Below are 24,873 nucleotides of genomic sequence, written 5' to 3' on the forward strand. Positions count from 1 at the left end.
CCATCTTCCAAGCATAGGAGGTTGCCACATCACAGATCACCCAGATTTTAATGCCATATTTTGCAGGCTTCTTGGGCATATACTGCCGAAATCCACATCGACCTTTGAATCCAACCATCTGCTCATCGACACAGACGTCAACTCCTGGATTGAACAGCAGGGGGAGACGAGCAACCCACTTTTCCCACAGGTCGCGAAATGCAGCAAGCTTATCGTTCCTGAAACATCTCGGGCGGGCGAGCTTGTCATCAAAGCGGATGTTAGCGCTGATCTGGGCGTAGCGATAGTGGGGCATTGTAGCACGGAATATTGCCCGTCCGGTCTTGTCAGCCCACAAACCACGCGATGCTTCATGCCTTGAGCGGTAGACACCAGCGAGAATCAAAGTCCCAATGTACGCTCTCATCTCCACATCATCCACATCCCTCCAATTCTCACACTTTCGCCTCCCATGCAGGTTTGTGTAGGTGCACAGCAGCTGAATGATCTCTTCTGTCACAAACAGGTCAAATGCAGATCTCAGGGTGCTAATGCGGGTAACTGCATACAGGGTGGGCCCTGGAGTGATACCAGTGGGTACTGGATTGTAGCGCATGGTCTCCTCAGCAGTGGGAAACCACTCAATATTCCCAGAACGAGACATCCACTCGGCCCCCGGCGCCCCGGCGTCTGCCGCTTCTCCTACCGTCTCTTCCATTAGCCGCTCTACCTCGACTGCTGTCTTTGTATCATTCTCACTTGCTGAAGAAGAGGAATCGGGCACTGGATGGTAATCCTCATCACTGGTAGCGATGCTGTCATTCTCTGAGGAGACTGATGCAGCGGATTCCTCGTCATCTTCGCTCTCTGAGTGCCTCACATAGTCAGGTGCTTGAAGCAGTGAATATGACCGTCTTGCCATCTTGCCAGAGCAAAAATGATCTTGAAGCTGCTGGGTTTATTTATAGCTTTGACTATGACTTATGACGGCACCTGTATAAACCCCAGGACAGAATTACAAACAGTCCCAGTTTGTTGTTGTTTATGCTACAGCTACAGCTTTGAATTTTGCAGAGTGTCCTGTGAGTTCTTTCTCTGTGTTGCGGGAATTACTGTCTTGCGTGTGACTGGGTGCAGTAAGGAGTGTATGTGATGTGTGTGAGCATTGACTGTAGAAAACATGGACGACGCGACAGCTCCCCAAAAATGAAGCCAAAACGTCCCTATCGCCCCCTGCAGTATAAGTCATAAACCCGCCTCCTCCATGTTAGCGGATGGGAGTGGGGTCAGACTAAAATAAATTAATTCTCCTTAGATATTTTTTTCCAAAGATTATTTCTTTTCTTTTCAATAGTTCTCATCACGCTGTTTGATGTCCAAGGGGTCTCCTTTCCCATAAGTTTGATTCTAATTCCTACCACGGTGACGTTAAATTGGGCTGAAACGTACGGTGGCCCTGAGAGACCAAACGGACTGCAACTTCAGAAAACACTTGCAAAAAGAAAAATGCTGCAAAAAGGAAAACGCTGCAAAAAGAAAGACGCTGCACTGCAACTTCAAGAAAAACGCTGCACTGCAAAAAGAAAAACGCTACAAAGAGAAAAGCGCTGCAAAAGCACAACGGAAATAGGAAAAAAGGACAACGGAAAGCTTCATTTCTAAGGCTACATTAAACATTATCTTTGTTAGAATTACCTTTGAATGTATATTCCAGATATCTGTAGCATTATTAGAATCATGAGATTACAACACTAGTGATGTGACGTTCTGTATCGAGGTTTCAAAGCTTGTGTCGAGTAATGGAGAGGGCGTTTCCGCGATGCGCGTATCGAGGCTTGCTTCATTTATGGGAGGAGCTGAAAATGATGACGTCCGAAGCCTCGCTGCCCGGCTGTACCACGTGACTGGTTCATGAAGTGGTTCGAACTTTGCCACGAGATATGACAGCGATATAAACCCCTCAGACTTCATTCAAAAATGTAGGTGTTTGATGGAGAGTTGCGGTTAGTGAGAGTTTGGAGACAGTTTGGAGGTTTATGAGAGTGAGGAGAGAAAGTCAGGAGAGAATGGAGCCAGCTAAGAAGAGGAGGATGTCCTCCCCTGTGTGGGAACATTTTGATTTTATTCCTCCCAACAAGGTATGTAAATTTCTACAGAAGATATATTTTCATAATACTGATGGTGCAATACAATTTATGTTAAGCTGTCTTGACTTTTGTACAAGGTGAAGTGTTTGCTATGTGCCAGGGAGCTGGGATATAACAACAACACCTCATCCATGCTTAGGCACTACAGAGCTTTGCATGAGAATAAGGGGAACACCGATTGTGGAGCAAGACCAGGTGAGCCATCAAATGCCATGATAATATAGCATGCAGTAATGTTACTAAATGATATAACAATATTATACAGCTGTAATAAGTTACGTGTGTGATGTTTATATTTGTGCTTTGTCTTTATTGTCTTTCCTCAGGAGAACAATCTCAAATAGATGAAGACCTGGTTAGCATGGTGATTGAGGACTCCCAGCCATTTAGCATTGTGGAGGACAAAGGATTTAAAAGATTTGTTAAACCATTAAATCCTAGCTATGTTCCCCCCACTAAAAAGGCCATAAAAGCAGTGAAAATTTAGTTTTTATAGAATAAAATGTGAACAGGCAGGACTGAGGCTCAAAGCCTCAGTGTGTAGCTGTCCATACCTCAACGTTACAAAAGCACAACTACTGTCCACACCCCAACCACACCTCACCTCACAGTAAATGATCATTTCCATTTTAAGCATTTCCAAATGATCATTTTCCATACTGCCAGTATAAATATACACAGTATACTGCATCACTACAATATACATGTTTTACACACTCCTTTTGTTGTTGACATTTACAGGCTGTGTGCAAAAGGCCACACTCTTCAAATTCATGCCAACTAATATTTTTACGTCCAGTAGGTGTCCTACTAGAGCAAATGAAGCTTCAAGAAGCTTTGCGCTGGGATGAACCAATTGGATGAAAAGTCAAGTCAAGTATGTATTTATTGTCATTGTCAAAGAACAATGAAATTGCGTTTGGGGCTTCCGTACAACCCGTAAAAAAAAAAATACCCCTTAAAACCCAAGTGTAAATATTTAACCCAGTGTGACTTCAGTGCAATGAGACAATCCTTAGCAACAACATGAGAACAAGACAGGTAATGTTCATAGGACATTCAGACAAAGACCTGAGAAACATGACAAAATGCAACAATGCAACCCGTTCAATATTATTATACTGTGAGATATGATGGTTGTCTATTTAAGAAAGGGGGGGGGGGGCAGGGGGGAAAGAGAATAAAGATATAATGCACCAATGCAAACCAGTTCATTGCTATTGAGAAGTTGGATATGGTTATTGTCCGTGAGAGGAGGGCAGAGAGGGGAGGGGGGCAGAATTCAGGAGCCTCACAGCCTGTGGATACAGGCTGTTGGCCAGTCTGGATGTTCTGGCCTGTATAGACCTGTACCTTCTCCCTGAGGGCAGCAGGTGGAAAAGGTGGTACGCAGGGTGATGTTGGTCCCGCAGGATACTGTGCACCCTCCTCAGACAGCGAGTGGGGAAGATATTACTGATCTCTGGCAGACTTGTTCCAATAATTCTGCCAGCTTCTTTCACCACCCGCTGGAGTGCTTGCTGGTCGGCCTTGGTGCAGCTGGGGAACCACACTAGAAATCCATGCGTCAGAACGCTGCTGATGGCACAGTTGTAGAAGTTCAACATCAGAGGTCTGGGAATGTGTGCGCTCCGTAGTCTCCTCAGGTAGTAGAGGCGCTGTTGGGCCTTCCGTGCAACTAAGGTGATATGGTTGCCCCAGGACAGGTCCTCAGTTACAGTTACCCCCAAGAATTTAAAACTGCTCACCCTCTCCACCGCCTCACTACCAATGAAGAGAGGCAGATGGTTGTTATGACCCTTCCTCCGGAAATCTACAGTGCTTCATGAAGCTTCATCTGCCCATCACTACTGACATCCACTTAACCACAGCTAAAAAAAAAGAAATTTAAAGCAAACTTACCGCAACATGTTTCCTCAGGTTAGATGTTGAGTTTTTGTACGCTGAAACGTCGGTTTGCTTTGGCTCACACAGAAGACACCGCATTATATAGCTGTCCTTTTGTACTCCTTTAAAGTGAAACATGCTTTGCATATGCGGCCAAGGGTGTTTGTCCTGTTCAGTGTTAGCGGAGACGGTTGCCATTTTTTGATGTATTTCTTCCGTCCGTCTTTGGAAGTTGAAAGGCTTGGGCTACTCGGCCTGCCATTTTATAGTGGATCACTTAACAAAAAGGCTATGAAAACTATTACTATTTGTAGTAATTACAAATTATTTGAATGTTTGTAATTCTTTGTATTACACCCCCTGGCATATGTTAATTTTGTTCTGATTGTATATGAAGGAAACGGTTTCCAGGGCCTAATCCGTGGATCGGCTTCCTCCGAGGCGTGGACGTCTATCAGCAGAGAATGTCCCTTAGTCTGTAACACAGTCAAATATATTCTCAAGTAATATTCAAGCATGCCATTCAGCGTGTTAGTACGAGCTCGGGAGCAGCTTGGGAGAACAAGAAAACAGAGACTGCTTCAGGTTGTCTTCCCAAATTGACTCAACTTTATTCACAAGTACAACAGTTTATATAGAGGGTAAAATTCATGAGACAGCAGATTATCAGTTTAAACCAGTACAGACCAAGATAAGGGAGCGTCTTCCTGCCCTTGGGTGAAGAAGCATCCTTTGTATAGTTTATCAGTTCAGCTACAATTGTGATTATCTCAGCGACATATTTTCAAGGCACGAAATAAAGAGTTCTTTCATTAGTGAATTCTGAAACAAACCATTTGGCCTTCAACAGGCGTCTCCTAAGAGATTTAGAAACTAATGTAGCTGAGGGAGTGATCTCTGTGGTATTTCAACCTTGTACCAGCCTGTGATTCTCACACATCAATTCTTGGGTCAAAGAGAAAAATAACTAAAACAAAGGGGCCTTATTGAATGACAGAGTTTTCCTGTATGTCACTATAAAACAATATCCAGTAAATGCTCCCATGGTACTAAAATACCTAACAGTATACATGTTCTGTATACTGTTTCTTAATAAAGTTTAATATTTAAAAAAAATAAAATAAAATACTAGGCCTGCCATTTTATATCTGGTCATGTGACCGCATGGCTACGTCTGATTGGTGAAAGAGTTACCGGTAGCTCCAAGTGGCGGCATGATCCATCCAATGTGTGAAATTAATTATTTAAAAAAGTAACGAGTCGAATTTTGCAAATATGGCGGAGTAAAAGTACGGTTTCTTCTTCACAAATGTACTCAAGTAAAAGTAAAAAGTATCGTGCAAAAAAGGTACTTTAAAAGTACATTTTTTTCAAAAACCTACTCAAGTAAATGTAGCGGAGTAAATGTAGCTCGTTACTACCCACCTCTGATTATAGGCTAATAAAAAGCCTTCCCTTCATAGACCATGGATAAAAGCCAGACTATTCAACGGTCCAGCCGAAATGTGAGACAGGGGACAAAGACTATACATGCTGTGCAGTCCCGTAAAGAGGGTAATCTAGTCACCGTACTGCCATGTAATGTTATTATTATTATAAATCTTATAATAATGTTACTATTAGTATTATATTGTTATTATTTGTAACTATAAAATTATTTTGAAAATGTATGTAATATTTTACACAAAGTATTTTTTTTCTTATCGACATCATCATCGCGCATTTCCTAGATTTTTTCAGTAAGTTACCTGTTTCCATGGCAACTTTGGTGTTGAGGCTTTTGGTTGCATAGCAAAGTCAGGTCCCCCGAAAAAGGTTGTTCAGTGTAGTCTTACTTACCTCTAAAACGTACGCTTATATTTCGCCGGGGGGCCGTAGTACAATCAAATATGAGCGAGGTAAGTGGCCGTCAGAGTGTGATAAACGTAGAAAGCGCTAGCACGGTCAGAAATGTTAGCAAGCTGCCAAAATAATGTATGCTAACGATAGTAGTGGCGTTTACACGCTCGAAAATGTAGTGAACAAGGTTTTTAAGTTGCTGTCTTCATGCAGGAATGCCAGGTTAAGATCCCCGTGAGAGATTCTACACTCAAACCTACACAGGTAATTTGGAGTTTCTTTGTTTACGTTAAATGTTATTTTAGTTTACTAAAGCAGAGCTCTGATACAGCTACGTTGGGCTGCGCCCTCATTCACAACGGGTCGCCAGAGCGGGCAGTTGTACGTGTTTGATTTGGTAGATATTTTTTAAACAAAAGCCAGGCCTAACCCTTTTTGAAAAATGACCCTGACGAAATAAAGGGGGAAAAGAGGGGGTGCGGGGTCTTGATATTCAAACTAAACTGTAAAGATCCAATCCAATCTAAAAATCAATTAAAACTGAACTATATGAAAAACCAAAAGAATGAACATTTCCTTTGGAATTTAAACGACGTGAGAAACCACTACTGAAATGTACAAAATAACTGTTTTTGTCTTTTGGTCATATTTTTCTGATACAGGTTGCACACACGGGCAAAACACATTTTTGTCATTGAAAGTATTGCAGTGATTTGTCCTGGACTACCAATGGTGGAAGATCCTGTATCAGATCAGATCCTGTTGTGTCTCTTTGGAGGAAAATGGGGGGTATCAGATGATTTTGATCTGTTGCTTTGATTTGAAATGATACAGTCAGAAGATTATATACACTTATCATGGGCTTAAATATCAAACACCAAATGGTAATTTGGGGGGGGGGTTAATGAATTCTTTGAACTTTTCTTTTTCCAGGCTGGAATGATTGTACAGCCTATATTATTAAAGAATTTAAAAATGAAAATTATTTAGGATTTTCTGTATTCCAGACACAGGGTCAGAAAGTATACAGACACACTTTAACATAAACAGTTGTACATAAGTTCAAATTATGCTGGTGTGTCACCACTTTCCCAAGGTGTGGAAAAACACCCAAACAGTCATACTCAGGACAGGAAATCTAAAGTTTTATGTTCAGACAAGTTAGCAAGTTAGCTATTTAGTCATAATGGCAAGTATATATTTGGAGTGAAACTTTCAAACTTAAGCCCTCTGTACCAGCTGTCAAGCATGGTGTTCGTAGCATCATGCTTTGGGGCTGTTTTGCTGCCAGTGGTACTGGTACGTTATTCAAAGTGATTGAAATAAGGAGGACTACCTCCAAATTCTTCAGCTAAAAACAACAGCTAGACATTTAAAACACAATGAGCCTTTCCAAAAGGACAATGATCCTAAACACACACATACACAAAAAAACATTGTTCAAAGAAATTATTAAAAGCTTAAAAATCCCATGACTTTCATTCCAGTGATGAGTGTATGTAAACTTCTGAACTCTATGTATGTAACAGCTAATGACCGACGGAAAGACCTGAAAACAGCATAACTGAAAACATCCACTAGAAGATGTTGAAATTTTTTTATTTTATATTGTCTTGATTACAAACCAGTATTGGTGCAGGTGCTAAGTTATATATGTTTATTGGTTAAAAATTGATCCAGCACTGATTACTTATATTTTCCTGACCAGGCAGAGAAAACACCAACCATGGTCAGCTCTGCTGTTAGGAACTGTGGAACTGCCCACCAGCTGGACACAGCAGACACCAGTTACTCCCGCACAGATGAAGATGATGAGGAACTGACAAAGATGAAGCAGTGTAAGCTGTTTTCATAAAGGGTGTTATTGTATAACATGTATGTAGCCTAAATGTTGCTGATACACGAGTGTCAATGTAATGAACTTTTGAAAAGCAAGCATGGTCATCTCATTTCAGTTTTACATCTTTATATATTTAACAAGCACTGTTTTATAAATGAGATAACTGCATCTGTCAGCGTAAACCCCATGAGGCAAGTGGGCATACATGATGAAGATTGTAGCAAACAGCATGATTGTTAAAATAGCATTAAAGGTGTGTTTCATGTTCCCACTCAGTATGTAGAGACCTAAGTCAGAAGCTGAGGACCACACAGCTACTCGTTACCATCAGTGGTGGACGACCTGTTATAAGTCTCAGGCCACCACCAGAACTGGTCAACTTCTCATGCGGCATCCGCTGGCCAATAGAGTGTGAGGTCATCAGAGACATTATCCATCACATAGGTAATGCTTCATTTCAATAAAACTTTGATGTCACTGGGTTTTTTTAGTGGTAAGAATAAAAACCATACCAACAATATGTTGAACAGAAATTTGGCATTCCCTTGTTTAAAATGAGTGTATTTTCTAGAGTGGGACCCACCAGAGCCAGAGCCCTTCTATCAGTGCACAGGATATGAGAGGACACCCATGCCAGTCGGAGAGGAGAGGGGGAAGGTGGTATTCTGCATTGACCATGGTAACTCTTAACTGTCATCATTGGGATTTATGTTTGCACTTCCAGGTTATTTCATATGTACTTTAAGTTATATACTGTATACTGTCACTATTCTCTGAAAAAACAATGTAAATTCAGTGCATCTTAAAGCTTTAAGTAAATTTAGTGTTTCTTTTTTTTTTTTGTTCTTCTCATCCTTTAAAGCCGCTAAGCACCCATATTTCACCTACTCTCGTATTGGAGGAAGCAGAGAACCCATTAAGCGAGCCACTTTTTATGATGTCAGTCAGTCAGAGCTGACTCTCAAGTTTGAGTCACGGTTTGAGAGTGGGAACCTTCAGCAGGCCGTCCAAGTGTGAGTCTGCAGGTTTATTGTTCTTTTCAGTTGTATATTTTCACTTTTGGAGTAATGTTAGGTTCAGTTTGGATCTCTGCTCATATTTTCTTGCCTGTTCAGGGGTGCCTATGACTATGAGCTGACCCTGCGCACAGACATGTACACAACAAAGCACACGCAGTGGTTTTACTTCAGGGTCAGGAACACAAAAGCTGGCGTCACCTACCGCTTCACTATCATTAACTTGATGAAGAGGAGCAGTCTGTATTCACAGGGTATGAAACCACTCCTGTACTCTGAGAGGGATGCTGAAGAGAATGGTGTTGGATGGAAACGCGCAGGTTCAAATATCAAATACTACCAGAACTGCAGTCAGGTAGGTGGCATCTGGATTAAGTTTAACTATGATACCTTATTTCCCAGAACCAATCACTTTCTCCCTTTGAACATTAGCTGAGAATTAAATGTATGAACATAGTGTAGAGGTAATCTGTCAAAGATTAATGCCTGAACTGAAAGTCTGACTGTAGACAGGATTGTTTCTAAAAGTATATTTTCTCTGCGTCACTTAGAATACAAAGGACAACAACAGTGATGGCATCACCCTTTACTCACTCTCCTGGACACTCCAGTTCCCTTATGATTCAGACACCTGCTACCTGGCCCACTGCTACCCCTACACATATTCACGCCTGCAGCGCTACCTTAGCCGTATTACTTCCAACCCTACAGTTAGGTCATACTGCAAAGTACGGGTCTTGTGCCAAAGTCTTGCTGGAAACGCTGTGTATGTGATAACAGTAACACCCCAGGACTCTAACAGAATGGACGACAAGACCAAGAAGGCTGTGGTGGTGACAGCCAGGGTGCACCCAGGAGAATCCAATGCATCCTGGATGATGGAGGGATTCCTGAACTTTCTTCTTGGTGACTCAGATGATGCTCAGCTTCTCAGGGACACTTTTGTTTTTAAGGTGCCTGTTGTCTCTATTCTGGCTTAATGTGTTAATCCGTACTGAAATACATTGCAAATTTGTGTGTTTGTTTTTTGTTTGTGAAAGAAGATAACAATCAATTTAATATAATAAACCTATTTTTTATAATACACTTGTTTTTTTTAAACGTATTGTTACAGATCGCTGTGTTTCTCTAGTTTTAATTATGGCAATTAAGCTAATTTTTGTTTGCTCCTCTTTGGTGCTGCAGGTGGTCCCAATGTTGAACCCAGATGGTGTCGTGGTGGGTAACTACCGCTGCTCTCTTGCAGGCAGGGACCTCAACAGAAACTACAGGACACTGCTCAGAGATTCCTTTCCTTCTGTGTGGCACACCCGAAACATGGTGGAAAAGTGAGACTTGATAAAAAAAAAAATGCTAAATGCTAAAAAAAAAAAAATCATTTTTGACATGTTTAGAGTTGCTTAATCAAGCTCAAGATATTTCTCCTTTGAAGTGCCTCAGGCTTTCCAATATGTTTCAAATATGATGATTACCAAACAGCCTGTGCATACACAATTTTTTAATTGATTGTGAATGTTGACTGAATTTGTTTCTTAATCGAAATCTCTGCCACACTGCATTTTCCTCAGATTACTGGCCGAAAGAGATGTAGTTCTTTACTGTGATTTTCATGGTCACAGCCGAAAAAACGATGTCTTCATGTATGGCTGCAAAAACAAAGGTGACTCTACACTGAAACTTCACGCGAGAGTCTTTCCACTAATGATGAGCAAGAATGCTAGCAATAAGGTAAAGTGTATTTTGTCTGAGGGCTTTCAAACACTGTTGCTGACTTTTAAGATTAAAGTTCGACATTTTTTTCTGTGGTTGTATGGGCCTTACCTTACCCACCTGTTTGTCACTCACCAGTATTTAAACTTCAAGTTTACTACCTATCAAACTCTTGATATTTCATATACACTGTTCTTTTCTTAGTTCTCCTTTAACAGCTGTAAATTCCGGGTGCAGAAGAGCAAAGAGGGCACAGGACGAATCGTCATGTGGAGACTTGGCATCAAAAACAGCTACACCATGGAGGCCACCTTTGGAGGCTCCACTTTAGGTGAGTAAAAAACTTTCTGAAGATGTGCATGTTTTTTGTAAGCTTGCACATATCACGTAAGCGGATTTATAATTTGCTGAACTCTTAGGCGACAGGAGAGGAACACATTTTACTACTCAAGACTTGAAGTCCCTGGGTTTTCACCTGTGTGACACCCTCCTGGACTATTGTGACCCTGATCCAATAAAGGTGAGAGATTAAGCAAATATAAAAACAAATACTATAGTAAGCTCCAACTCAGTCTAGTTGCTATTGTATGACCGTTAATAATAATCCTGGATACTTGTGTTTTGATATAGTGACTGTATATATATGCAATTATTTTAATTTTGTCTGTGCTTTTTATTTGAGATCACTTATTGTCTGACAGAATTGGCATTGCTGCAAAAGGAGTTCAGAGAAAGACTGGGCAAAGATTTGGGCAACAGCTCTGACCTCGAAACCAGGTGATAAAAATATATATTTTTATCCATACTAACCACACTTGGGCAATGTGAGATTGGGAGAATATTTTCTGAATTAGCCTGAATGCAAACATTTTTCTTTTGCTCTCATAGCACGAGTGGCTCAGATAGTTCAGATTCAGAAGGACTCCCACTTCATTTGCTGAACCAGCCAGAAACATATACAGAGGTAAACTGACTACACTAATACACCGAAGCCTCCAGCACCTGTTTGACTGTAGTAATCAGTTTTAAGTCATATGTTCTGTTAGTTTACAACATGCTTCTGTTTTCTGTCACAGCAAACTCCAGTGACGAAAAAAAAGAAACACTTCAGGAGTCATAAAGAGAGGAATAGACGACGACCAAACAGAGTAAAAAACAAAACACAGCAAAAGGTCCTGAAAAGCAACACGAAAAGTCTTTAATCAGCCAGATCTTAAATAAAAAAAGAAAAAGTTGGTGATTCTTAAGTTCACCTTGACTTTTGTTTGATTTTAGCCATTATGAACTCAAAATATTTAATCTTTTTCTGGTCTTGCCTTTTAGAGGCTGGCATTTCTGCAGATTCCTTGAACCATTTCATGGTTTTATGCACTTTAGAGGGAGAAATATGCAATTGCTTTTAAACAATTCTTTAATTTTTTCATTTTTTTAATACCAAATCATGATTGCAGTCACCCATTGACATCACCTCTCTCATTTCACATCTTTATTTTATTATTGCAATTATTGCGACGTTATTAGCCCACATTTACCCTTATCCTAGCTTGTTTTAAAAATGTGATGCAGGCCTGAAATGCAGGACTGGATGCATATTAACAAATGAAATGATCGAACAAAAGAGGAAATATTTTGAGGTTATCTAGCCTGGAATAAAAGTCAAAGTCCATCTAAGATTTGAATTTTCATTATTTATATTGTAGATACAGTCAGAAATGGTCTCCTGACCTAAGTGTTTTATGTACTAGAAATGTCACATGGGCCAAATATAAAATCTGAAAATCTTCTGCAGCCAACTCAGATATTTACTTATAGCTCTGATCATCACACATCCAAAAAATTTTTCCTATTAATTACATGCTATTGGACAATTTTAGGGTCTACTTTTGCAAGCCACTGTAACTATTTCATGAAAATTTTAAGCCAAATTGCAAAACCCTCATTAAAGGTTCTTTGGGATACCAAAGGAAATTTCAATAGAAAATTCTGTTTGATTTTGGAACCACTCCAAAAGGATATTATCCAGTAAAATTGCATCTTATCCTGTTTAGTTTAAAATTCAAACGATTCCAACACTTTGGGAATCACTGCTGTAAACAATACTCTTGATCTTTGCAGGAGTCTGACGTGCCCCCTGACAAAACAATCAAAGAGAGCGTCCAAAAGAGGCCTGCTGAACGCCACAGGAAGAAACCTCACGTATGAAACAGCATCCAAACGTGTTTGTGGTCTTCACAGTAACACCAGCTACACTACAATATTGAGGCTGGTGAACAGATGAAGACATTTACTGATCCTTACTGTTTCCTCCTTTGTTAAGGTAAACACTCTGATGAGAAAAGGTCCTACAATCACTCACCATGGTGAGGTCAGTCAGGTGAGGCTGTGGCAGGGCTGCAAGCATGTAAAGGTGATCATGTGAAGGTCATTTATTTGAAGCCTTATGCATCAACCATAAACCTGCCTTTTGTAAGCACTAATAATTCACAGAGAATCTGCAGATGTCTTGCAATACCTGGAGCAGACCATAATCTTTCATTTCAAATTTGTAATCAGGAAAACTCAGATCTACGTTACAGTCCAGAACCACGCCCACTTCACAGCAAATACACCGGTGCTTCACCCCACAAAGGTAAGGTTTATTTTGGAGATTCAGTCTGCAGGTAAAGGTCAGAGTATTTCCAAACTAATGTGGAGCTCTTGCTTGACTTACTTTACAGGTGATCCGGACATGGAGACAGGACGGCCGGGACACTCCTCTCCCCCACTGAACCTCAGGGCTCTCATTCCACCGTCATCAAAAATCATAAAATCCAGCCAGCATCAACATCACTGCCACCGCCAGCCTTTTACCCCCTACAAATTCTACAAAGGTTTGTCTGTCTGTACACTTCTTTCAGGTGGAACTTAATTATATTATTACTAATGTTAAAAAGTCAGTCAATTCAAGTTTGTATCAAATTGTCGCTCCTCTGTAGTGAAACTTGTCTTCCCCTTTCAGGGCTGCCACCTTTGCTTACATCAGCCCACGGGTAAACCTCACAATCTTATTATATCTTTATCATTAAACAGAACTAAAGATTGAGAAATGTTGTGTCTCTTTTGTGACAGATCTCCCAAATTCACCTATGTGAATATGTCTCCAGAAATAATTCCAAGAAGGCATCTACTGACAAGTTTCAACAACAACAAATTCAGTGGCCGGCACATTTTTAGAGACAGCTCTTCATGGCTCTCACATTACGTTGATGCAAAAGAGACCTCACGCACAGAAATGACCGAGACCAAATGGTATAAAAGGGAAGAAGACAATTCCTCAGAAGGTTGGGTTGCACATTTGTTATATTAAGACTAGTCAGTTTGTAGTTAGTTATTATTGTGATAAATTTTCATGAAATAGCTCCATCACTGTTACTTACTTTACTTTGACTTTATTCAGTGGATTCATCACTGTTCAGACATGATGTTCAGGACCTGAAAGCTCATACTCGTGACACCTCCCTGAAGGAACCCGATTCATGCAGATTTTTTGTGCCTGTGCTTAGGGACCTAACAGGAATAAGGTGAACTTCTCCATTATCCTCTTAATTCTGTGATTTATTATTTCTGTTAAATATTATGATAATAATACAAGCATTGTTCATTTAAACCCTGGTCTCTCCTTTTTCAATTTCCTCAGAAAAAGCAACGACAAAAGACACAGGGGTATTTTACCTTCATCCCCCATGAGAGAGCAACTTCCACGTCCACAGAGTGACACAGTCAGCGTGCTTCAGGCTAAGGACATTAGGCTCTATCACTTTGGAGAAGAAAGCCATACAACTGTGACTCCACAAGAAGTAATGGTCAAAAGGACATCACAGTCAGCCTTGCACAAGCGAAAACCTCTAATCTGAGAAGTACACACTTAATTTATTCACTGGTCAGTGATGGAATTTTTTTTCTTTTTTACTTCAACAGTTGTTTACAAAAGAAACCCTAGAAAAAAAATACTCAGTATGGATCAGAGGGAAGGGAAAACTCCAGGAATAGTTAAAAATGCCTCTTATTAAACATGAAATAAATAAATTGACTCTGAATTTAATCACTTTTTTTCCTTTTTGCTTAATGTTAATGGCCCTGATAAAGACCTGATTTATGGCTGAAAAATCTTCATCTTTGGCTCTTTCTAACAAACGACAAAGGATTCACATCATGTTCATGTTTTTTAATGCAAAATGTGAAAACATATTAATAAAATAAATGTTAATAAAATACAAAAAATATATGTTAAAAATCCCCTATTTTCAATAACGGATCTTGAGTAGCAGCTACCCCGTGCAGCATGTCTAAGACAAAATGTGACAGTTTCTTGTTGTTAGCCTGTGACCCTGGAGATGTGAGCAGAGGTTTTGCCCAGATGTGGACGTCAGAGTGTGAGAAGTCAGTCAAACTGTCGCAGATGAAATTGGCTTTCTGTGTGTCTGACCATGTCGCGGAGCGCAACAAAACCAGAAATGGCCTGGGAGCATTCAGGGATACAATCCGTGTTAATAAATGTAGCTACGAAATTCTGAAAATGTTGATAATGCAACTTACCATACCTGTGTGAGTATGAATAAGGCAAGGATGATGTGAACACCTCTCTCCAGGGGCTGAACAAGGATGGCTTCATTAAAGAGCTGAAACAGGATTAATGGAAACTGCAGCAGGACGCTCAAGAGCCAAAATCCAGCCAGCTCTGGGACCTTCAACAAATACAGTCATTTGACAAGTTTTCATCTCTGCCGTCCACTCACTGGGTTTCTTTACATATAATTATACAAATATCCTTATTTCATATGTGAATGTATAAATGCACCTTTTGCTGCAAGTTCCCGGCATAACCAAGGTAGAGTCGAATAGCCTCGATCAGCGTCATCAGGATAAGAATAGTAACAAGGATGATTTTGTAGTAGTCTGACAAAGCAGGATACTGGTGGAAATAACAAGCCAAACAACACAGTTTATAGTCTAACACTAAAACTTGTATCCACTTTGTAATGTTTTTTTTTTAAATGCTACACTCTGAGATAAACTCAAGCAAATTTCCTGTTGCATTTTCAGATTTAATTTTTTTAAATAATAAGTATCGAAAAAAGTCAGATATTACTGTTTTGGGATTTTATGTCCAGCTGAAAACACTCAAAAAATATTTATGTGTTGACTTTAAAGCAACTGAAATATAAAAATTTTGCAAAGTGCCAAATGTGTCTCAAATGTTAAATCTTGTTCATTCTTCCACATCCTTGCTTTTAAACGTATGATGTGATTTTTTTTTCTGCTCCTCTTCATAACCACTTGTGTATTTTGGAATGTTTTTATTGGTAAGATTACAGTTCCTAACACACTGGGACAAAGTCTGTTTTTGAAAGAAAAAAAAACCGTGAAAACGTGGCACACGGTACTACTAAAAGGTCAAATACATTTAACATATTTTTAACTGAATGTGATTTTTGCTAAATAACTACACTGAGTATAAAAGGAAGCCAAGGTTTGTAATTTTTGATACACGATAGTCTTCTTGCTATCATGTATTCTCCTTTTTGTCTCAATAACCTTTAAAATTGGTATTTACTGTTATTTCAGTTGCTGTTTTGTCCAGTAACTATTTATGTTTCAGTGGTGAGCTACATATTTCATGTGGTGCTCACAAATAATTAACAAAAAACACTAAAACAAAATCTGAGCACCCAGTTGAAAGTTTTCCAGGATTTACTGCAGCTTCATTCCCTTTAATTTGTGCCCACGTTCATTGTATCCCACAAACATTTGTGTAACTTAGGGGCTTTAATTTAGCACCTCGGGCACAGGGTAGGTTGCAGAAAACATTCGACATGTTAACCTGGGAGACCTTCAGGCACCTGTGGAGTTTCCAGCATGACAGGATGGAGCACCATGTCACAAGGGAAAAAGTAATAACTAAGTGACCTGGTGATCATCAAATTCACACTTTGGATCCATGGCCAGGAAACTATGCAGCAGATGGTAGAGTAGTTAGCATTGTTGGTTCACAGGAAGAAGGTCCTGTGTGGACTTTGCATGATCCCCCTGTGTTTGTGTGGGTTCTCTCTGGGTACTACCAACAGTCAAAACACATGCAGCTAGTGAGGTTAGGTTATTTATTGAATCTAAATCGACTGTAGCTGTGAATGGTTGTCTGTCTTTCTTTGTTAGTCCAGTGACACACTGGCGACCTTTACAGGGTGGACCCCTGATGCTGAAATCCAGCATACCACAGAAAGGTGCATAACAATCTAAATAAGAGTGGAAAGGGTCAAGATTGTAAACCAGAATTATGTTGGCATAATACCTTAAGCTGCAGCATTACAGTTTCACTGATCCACCACCAGGGGAAGAACCACATGTTAAAGTACAGAGACATCTGGAGCTGGAGGCTTGAAAGAACTCGATTGTCTGAAAACAAATACAAACAGCAGAACATACACGAACCGAATAAGCAACCTAAGTGCAAATAAACTACTGGAAAGCTTAGTTTGAGTAAACAACAGCCATTAGTGCAGCTACATCAATGCTAACACCAATGCTAATTCATCAGTAACGTTAGCTGCATTCACCGTGTGCCAAAAACGCGTCGCGGTCTTTAGAGGAAGACTCCGTCCGACTCTGGTCAAACAAAACGTTGCGAGAAAAGTCCTCTAAATGTTTTCTAAGTGTCTCCGGGAGCTCCATAGTCCGCTAAATAAAAACATTACAAGAGGAAAACCACTCCGCCTCTTCCTCACTGAGAAACTGAACGCCGTTGTCGTTTCCATGGCTACCAGGGAAATCTCGCGTTCTGTGTTTAAATCTCGCATGGAATATGTTCTTTGTATTTAACCAGACACCTTTCCTCTTAGTGCTTTTATTAAATAGCGCATCTGCCTACAATGTATTAATATACCACAGTGGTAAGTAAGTAAGTAAATAAATAATTTATAAATAAATATTAATAATGAACTTTATATTTTAGAAAAAATGTCTAACATTTAAAAAAATAATAATAATAATAATCGAAAAGTAGCTCTGCAGATTTATAGGTGGAGCTACATTAGCTTTAGATTTTTGGACGTGTTTGGACAGACTATTAAATCACTTTTACTTTTGTTTCCATTGAAAGTGAAAGTTACAGATGTGGAACGAAGATGGCTGAGAGCTGTGAAGTACTACACTGTAAAAAAAATAACCCTATTCAAATTAAAAAAAATGATGTCCAGTTGTCACATCCAAAATATTTGGCTTTATAGAATCCAAATTGAGTCACTTGATATGACCTGATACTTTTATGTTGATATAAACAATATTACTAGACTTGACTGAAACTTTAAATTTTGCATTGATCCAAATTGATTTTTTTACATAGAACCATATTTTAATTATTGAACCAAGCTAATATATTGAAATTTAACCAACCTAATGTATTCACATCGAACCAAATTAACATGAACTAATATGTTTGTGTTGAAGCCAGGTAATTGATTTACATATATTCAAACTATATTTTTTACATTTCATTTCAGTTCAAAAATGCTCTGCATTTCCTATAAAAAACAAGACAGTTGGCCAACCAATTATTTCAAAATTATTTATTGTTCCAAACCATTTTAACTATAATCAATAGAGAGGATTAGTAATATACAGATTTAGTGCTACGGCAGAAATGATTAGAGAAATGTTTGTTTTATAAAACCTGCAATCTTTTGAAAACCAGTATAAAACCTGCAACCTGTCTAAAACTGGCATAAAACCATTATAAAAACTCTTTTTAAACCAATTTGCAAGTACTCAAAAATGTTTATATGTGCACTGTGCCTGTACAATGTAAAAAAAAAAAATCTACACATGTATCAATGAAATCAACTTAAATCTCCCTTTCAAATGGGTGTTCTTATAAATTTTGAATGTAGAATACCACTGCAGGCCAACCAAGCAAAATAACCAAGCACACATGCACATGCATGCAAACACACTACTGTGCAGTGTTAAGTTCACAATTAAGTTTGCGAATCTTAGAGGTCATCTTGTTAAAGTCAAGCTCCATCATAATCTTTTGAAGAGCCTCAAAGGTGAACCTGAATCCTCGTGGATATTCCATATTAAGAGCATAACAGAGTCCAAAGACCATTGCCACTCCAGCTGCCACAGAAGGCAACTCATTCAGGACTTCCACACCATCAATGATTATCCCGATGTCTCGAGGCTGATGTAGGAGGCTTGAGTTGTCCCTGAAGACGAAGAGTGCCATGGTGGTACTCTGCAGCTCTTCCTCAGCTTCATCTTTCTGGGATATCTTGAGGTAAAATATGGAACAAAATGTACAAGTGAAGAACTGAAGTCTGGCACACCTGATAAATCTTTGACCATAATAAACTACTATTTTGATAGTTGTTTGGTCACAGACTATTAGAACAATTATTTGACTAATCAGATTGTGAATTGCATAATCATTAAATTAAATCAATGGTGGAACATTTTCATAAATGTTCCACAAAGCCCAAGAAAAAAAAAAGAAAACAATACAGAACCCTAAGATATTAACTTGATGAGTTGATTAATCGTTGCTGTCCTACATTAATCACTGCATTTAATAGCAGAGTTGTCAAATTTACATCAAGAGACTGCATCTCATGTAGAGACAGAACAGATATGGACATACCATGTATTCTTTTATCAAGTCCTCAACACATCAGCAAGGTGAATGAGAGGATAATGAGGGAGAGTCTAGATTATTATGAAATGTTTAAAAAGGATGTGCAGTGTAAATGCAAAATGATACCTGTTCAGATTAAATGAAAATGTATGCTTCAGCCATGGAATGGATGGAGCGATCTGTGGTTCTGAAAGCATACAGAAAAAAAAGAATAATGTTACTTCTCTATAAAACACATTACATAGAAAAACCAAGAAATACGTAACATGACATACCAAACAGTCTACAGACCAGCCATTAGCGACTAAGTTTGGCATAGGGTCAATTTTTTGCTGTTAAAATTAAAAATTCTTCAGAAAATGCACATTTTTCCGAGCCGCGCCTGAAAGTCAATTGAAGGAATTAGTCTTATGTCATTGATCTTATATGCTGGCTTGTTATTTCTGTCTCTAAATCATGCACATTAATAATTATCTTTTGCGCTCGGTGTACACACACATAACACACAGATGTTTATATGAAGAGAGACAAACGTGCGCGCACAAACACAAGCTTGTGTCTAGAAACCGCGAGCTCACCAGAAAAATTCAAACGAAGCGGAGCACGGAGTTATACTATGAATGTTATGAACTATGAACTTATGCTAGCTAGCTTTATCCACCACCGATGCATCGTGGTAACGCTAGCTAGTTAGGCAAAAAGCCGTTTTTTACCAGTATACTAACTTGTATTCCCGACTGTGATGGTCGGTTTCTGGTAACCAGTTCTAACGTTGCGCAGGATAGCTAGCTAGCTTATAGCTAGCAGCTACAATCATGCAAAAATTAGGGGTGGCTGTCGACCCAGCTTAAATGGGGTTATTTTCTGCAATTTTGGCAATACAAATTATACAAGCTTTTGTAACACACTTGGCTTTACTTACGTTTATTTTCAGATGAAATTAATCAAAGATGTGACATGATGTTTCCAGCAGCCATGCAGAATAAAAATGGGTCCCGGTCTATTTCTGGTGGGCGTGTTCAAGTGCAAATCACTTTGACTCAAATTAAAGATATTATCTGTTCAACATGAAAAGAAATATATGTTTCGAGAGAAATCAAAAACTTTGCGTTGTGTCCTTTGTACAGATATTTAGTTTCATCCAAATCAAAAGTGGTATTTTAAAATGCAAAAAGAAAGGGTTTCACAATCAAATCAATGATTTTATTCTGTTTTGAATGGCACTTATTAGATTGAATGAATGACTGCATGTTAGACTTTTTTCAGTGTACATTCCTTCTCCTGCTCCATATGCCTGGATGTTTTGAAGAATCCCGTGACTCTTCACTGTGGCCACAGCTACTGTATGGACTGTATAAATGGCTGCTTCGACCAGGAGGATCAGAGTGGTATTTACAGCTGCCCACAGTGCAGACACACTTTCAACCCAAGACCCGTCCTCAAGAAAAACACAGTGCTGGTTGATTTGATGGTAAAAATGTCTGTGAGAGCACAATCCAACATGCGAGTAAAGGATGAAGCTGGACCAGGGGATGTGGAGTGTGATTTCTGCACTGTGAGGAAGCTGAAAGCTGTTAAGTCTTGCCTGGTATGTCTGGCATCTTACTGTGCCACTCACTTGCAACCTCACTATAAGTCTGCTGCGTTTAAGAGGCACAAGTTGGTCGAAGTGTCCGCTTCCATACAAGAGAAGATCTGCTCCAAGCACGACAAGCTACTCGAAGTCTACTGTCGCAGTGATGGGCAGTGCGTTTGTCTCCTTTGTGTGATGGACGAACATAAAGGCCATGACACTGTCTCGGCTGCAGCAGAGAGAAAAGATAAGCAGGTAATAATATAGTTGTAGACTTCCAACCATCATCCATGCTGTTGTGAATTTCAATTTAAAGTTACTGCTAGAGCTTCTGTTATAGCAGTCATAGGGTTTTAAGGGATTTTTTATATTCAGCTGTATTTCTGTAATTTAAACTTTGATGATTTTGTAATGATGGCTTTTAGAAACAACTTGGAAAGAAGAAACAAATAATCCAGCAAGGCATTCAAGAAAAAGAGAAGCAGCTCCGGCAACTAAGACAGAAAACTAAAGGACTGAAGGTGAAGTTTTGAATCTGTGTTATGTAAAGTTTTCCTTAAAAATCTGTTTCTGCAAAGTAACCAGCATTGTTCCTTTATGTCCTCTTGTCCTATTCTCGTGAAGGTTTTTTGTTACCTCAAAGGAAAAAAAGTGTAATCAAGAATAAATTTGCCACTTCCAAAACGTCATGTAAATTCTTAACAAGATAAAATTATGAAGTTGTCTAGAAATTAAATAAAATTAATTAAATTAAGCCCTTAAACCAACAACTGTGAGATGTTAAATGGAATTTTTTACTGCTCAGGCTTCAAGTGATGCAGCAGTTGCTCAAAATGAGAAAGCCTATGCTGAGATTGTTCTGAAGGCAGACAAAAGGCGCTATGCCGTGAACGATCTGATCAGAGATCAGGAGAAGGCCGCGTTGAGTCGCGCTGGGGAGCTTGTGGATCGGCTGGAGAAGGAAATCAGTGAGCTGAGGAAGCGAGAGGACCAACTGAAGCAGCTGTCGCTCACTGAAGATCACATTAATTTCCTGCAGGTGCGCAAACAGTCAAATACGTGGATCATATTGTGTGCAGGGCAGCAGTTAATGATGTGTTTATTGTTTTGCATGTTTACAGCACTGCCAGACCATTTTTGACTGTACAGAACCTGATCTGTCTTCTGATGTGAACATCCAACTGCACACACCTTTCGACTTTGTCACAAAAGCTATTTCTGACTTGAGAGACAAAATGGAAAGCGTGGCCAAGAGCATTGCACAAATATCTGAGACAAGTAAGATGAGAAGTTAGCTAAAATAATGCTTAGTAAAATCATGCTAATCATTTTTAATTAAATAGAACAGGAAGTGCTACTTTCAATAATATCATGTTTTGTACTTGTAGTTGAAGTTGATCCTGATCCCAAGACAAGAGAGGAGTTTTCTATGTGTGAGTCATTTGTTTAGTGTACATATTTTTATTCAGTTTCTGTGCTTTCCGTTACTTTGATTTCACTGAGTTAATATTTCCTGACATTGTACTTTTCAGATTCCTGCTGCATAACATTGGATCCCAACACAGCATTTGAAAACCTGTTGCTCTCTGATGGAAACACCAAAGTAACCTGGGCTAAAAAAACCCAGAGGTACCCTTACCACCCAGATAGATTTACCAAATATGATCAAGTGTTGTGCACTGAGGGTTTATCTGGTGTTTGCTACTGGGAGGTTGAATGGAAAGGGCCACGGGTTGAGATAGCCCTGTGCTATAAAGGAACAGAGCTGGAAGAAAGTGGCTTCGGCTACACCGACCAGTCCTGGTGCATTTCTCTTTCTAGTTCCTGTTGCGCTTTTTGGCACAATGAAGTCAAAACTAGAATACCCGTCCCCTGTTCCTCTACAGTGGGAGTGTATTTGAACCACAAGGGAGGGAGCCTGTCCTTCTACAGCGTGTCTGATTCTGGTCAAATGGTGCTCGTTCACAGAGTTCAGACCACATTCTCCCAGCCTCTGTACCCTGGGTTCATGGTCTCCAGAGGAGCCTCAGTTAGGATAATCACACCAGAGTAAAGCGACATCAGAAGCACCAGAATTACATCAGGTGTATCAGTACATGTTTATCACTATTCACAAAGTACTCTTAAGTATAATAATACAGTCTGTTGACTCTTGCTCATTATAGCTAAAGCGTCCTTGTTTAAAATATTTTTGTTTGTGAGGCTAAAGACATTAGGCTAACATTTACTGAACTGAATTTATTTGGCAAGTGTGTTTGTGCACAGAGGTCTGTTGTGTGTATACAGTGTTCAAGAGGGTGCAGTTACATAAACATGCACTAATATATTCATAGAGAAAATCCTCTACAGAAATGTCAATGCTGAGAATTCTTAAACCATTATGTGACTGTTTAATTATGTCGATAAAAGTGGAATTCTTCTTCTCAAAAGACTCATTTCTAAGTGTAATCTTGCAAATACAGATCCATAGAACTGCATTTTAAGACGCTGTTATTATTTTTATGGTGCACGGTGGTTAGCACTGTTGCCTTATAGCAAGAAGATCCCAAGTTTGATTCCACCATCTGGCCAGGACCTTTTTGTGTGGAGTTGTCATGTTCTCTGGGTACTCTTGCTTTCTCCCACAGTCCAAAGACAGGCAATTAGAGGGGTTTAGGTTAATCGGTAATTCTAAATTACCCATAAGGGTGACTGCGAATGGTTGCCTGTCTGGCGACCCGTCCACCTCTCACCATATGATAGCTGGGATAGGTTCCAGCCTATCCCAACTACCATAGAGGATTTTATTTGTATATTATTTAACCTCTTAGGACCTGGCGTCCACATATGTGGACATCACATTGCAAATTCAAATTTTATTTGTCACACACACACACAACCATACACAGTATGACATGGGGGTGAAATGCTTGCTGTACAATGCCCGACCATTAAATGACAGAAGAAAAGTTTTACAATATTTACAATTTACAGTTTACTTCTGTCACGGGCTGAAAGCAGGGACTCAAGCGCAGAGCAGGTTGATGTCTCAGAACACGATTTATTTACACACCCGTGCAATAATATATACAGTGACGGGAAATTCAGGGTTCCAGGGGATTAGGGGAAGGCTCTCTCTCTCTCACGCTCGCTCACGTCCTCACACACGTTCGTACCGCGGGGAGGTCACAGGTCCGGGAAGATAAGCTGGAACAGGGAAAGGGAGAAATCACTCACAAATCACGAAGGCAGGGCGTAAAGGTATAAGACCACGGGAGCTGGAAAGGTAGACTGACGTCAGTAGCGCAATCATCCCGCGATGAGAGGATCTGTGACCCAGCCTCAAATAGAAGACGGATAATCAGCTGATCGCCAACAGCTGTGAGAGCCAAGGGCGGGAGCCAGCTGTGAGCTCCGCCCAGGCAGAGAGATAGGGGGAGAAAGAGAAAAAGAAAAAAACACAAGTGTAGCCTTGTGAGGCCGGCTGGGCAGGCACGGGGACCATGACAACTACAGAATTTACAAATTAATTAACATTTGGGTTATTTAGACCAAAATACTCAATTTTGCTTTACAAGGGCCTGATATCCACTTACAAGGACATTATACTGCTACTGTTCTATCAAAATTTTAAATGAATATGCTCATATGTGGCTCTTATTTTTCTTAAAAACAAAAATAAAGTAAAAAAAAAAATCTGGTAATTCTTTGTTTTTTACATTCATCGGGCCGAATATGTCCAAATATCAAAGAGAAACTAAAAATGCATGCCGTGGAAAAGTTCAGGTCTTAGGAGGTTAATGTTACAAACTCAAAAGTGAAACCAAATTCTGCCAACATAAGAACCAAAATAACAAAAAAGAAATAAACTTATTTATTTGCTTTAAAAAAGGTTTTGCAGCTCACTAAATCATGTATATCTACTAGCGCCCTGTGGTTTGGCCAGAACGTGAAGAATAAACTCTAACTTAGCAAATTACTTTTTTCAAAATAGCCAAAAGGAAAGCAGGGGTTGTTTTACTGACCTGTATCAAAATGGCATTTTTTTCTGAAAGAGAAATAGCTTTGAATCTAGGTAACAGGTCATGACTGCATTTGATGAAAGGCTGATACTTTCACACAAATACTTTCACTTACTTCCAGTTAATGCAGTTATTCTTTAAATCAGAATAGCGGGCATTTATTGTGCTGTCAATGAGGTCTTGAGTGCCCTCCCACTAGGAACAAGCTGCCTTTAA

The 24,873-nt window shown here is 39.5% G+C and overlaps 3 protein-coding genes and 1 long non-coding RNA gene across 8 annotated transcripts; 2 read left to right on the plus strand and 2 right to left on the minus strand.

The window, feature by feature from the left end:
• The first annotated feature begins 5,776 nt into the window (after positions 1-5,776).
• On the plus strand, positions 5,777-14,703 carry agbl2 (AGBL carboxypeptidase 2). Of its 5 annotated transcripts, XM_085281671.1 has the most exons (25): positions 5,777-5,911; positions 6,066-6,116; positions 6,515-6,641; positions 7,561-7,690; positions 7,969-8,136; positions 8,264-8,371; positions 8,555-8,705; positions 8,808-9,063; positions 9,260-9,661; positions 9,894-10,036; positions 10,277-10,436; positions 10,623-10,749; positions 10,838-10,938; positions 11,101-11,195; positions 11,307-11,382; positions 11,495-11,590; positions 12,534-12,614; positions 12,736-12,825; positions 12,972-13,047; positions 13,136-13,288; positions 13,417-13,447; positions 13,527-13,738; positions 13,855-13,978; positions 14,095-14,254; positions 14,376-14,703. In XM_085281671.1, the coding sequence occupies exons 3-25, from the start codon at positions 6,582-6,584 to the stop codon at positions 14,445-14,447; spliced, it is 3,072 nt and encodes a 1,023-aa protein (XP_085137797.1). In that variant the 5' UTR covers positions 5,777-5,911; positions 6,066-6,116; positions 6,515-6,581; the 3' UTR covers positions 14,448-14,703. The 5 variants fall into 5 exon arrangements, 4 of the variants coding, with proteins under 4 accessions (XP_085137797.1, XP_085137796.1, XP_085137799.1 ...); XM_085281670.1 differs by lacking the exon at positions 6,515-6,641; XM_085281673.1 differs by lacking the exon at positions 6,515-6,641 and having other exon boundaries at positions 12,736-12,792.
• Positions 14,608-17,223, minus strand: tmem17 (transmembrane protein 17). The gene is made up of 5 exons (XM_085281674.1): positions 17,012-17,223; positions 16,747-16,850; positions 15,256-15,369; positions 14,999-15,142; positions 14,608-14,916 (listed from the first exon to the last, which is right to left on the minus strand). Exons 1-5 carry the CDS (start codon positions 17,124-17,126, stop codon positions 14,839-14,841), a joined length of 555 nt encoding a protein of 184 aa, XP_085137800.1. The 5' UTR covers positions 17,127-17,223; the 3' UTR covers positions 14,608-14,838.
• A 414-nt stretch (positions 17,224-17,637) lies between these two features.
• On the minus strand, positions 17,638-20,138 carry LOC146569401 (uncharacterized). The gene is made up of 3 exons (XR_014893171.1): positions 20,006-20,138; positions 19,210-19,270; positions 17,638-18,723 (listed from the first exon to the last, which is right to left on the minus strand). It is a non-coding gene; the product is annotated as an uncharacterized LOC146569401 (long non-coding RNA).
• A 261-nt stretch (positions 20,139-20,399) lies between these two features.
• On the plus strand, positions 20,400-23,273 carry LOC146569402 (tripartite motif-containing protein 16-like). Its single transcript, XM_085281078.1, has 6 exons — positions 20,400-20,911; positions 21,082-21,177; positions 21,462-21,695; positions 21,778-21,934; positions 22,045-22,089; positions 22,189-23,273. The coding sequence occupies exons 1-6, from the start codon at positions 20,429-20,431 to the stop codon at positions 22,707-22,709; spliced, it is 1,536 nt and encodes a 511-aa protein (XP_085137204.1). The 5' UTR covers positions 20,400-20,428; the 3' UTR covers positions 22,710-23,273.
• The last annotated feature ends 1,600 nt before the right edge of the window (positions 23,274-24,873 follow it).

This window comes from Mchenga conophoros, linkage group LG7 (genome assembly GCF_057382185.1).
Source record: "Mchenga conophoros isolate Kocher_MC1m ecotype Shallow Benthic linkage group LG7, M_conophoros_male_GT1.1, whole genome shotgun sequence".
Lineage (NCBI taxonomy): Eukaryota > Metazoa > Chordata > Actinopteri > Cichliformes > Cichlidae > Mchenga > Mchenga conophoros.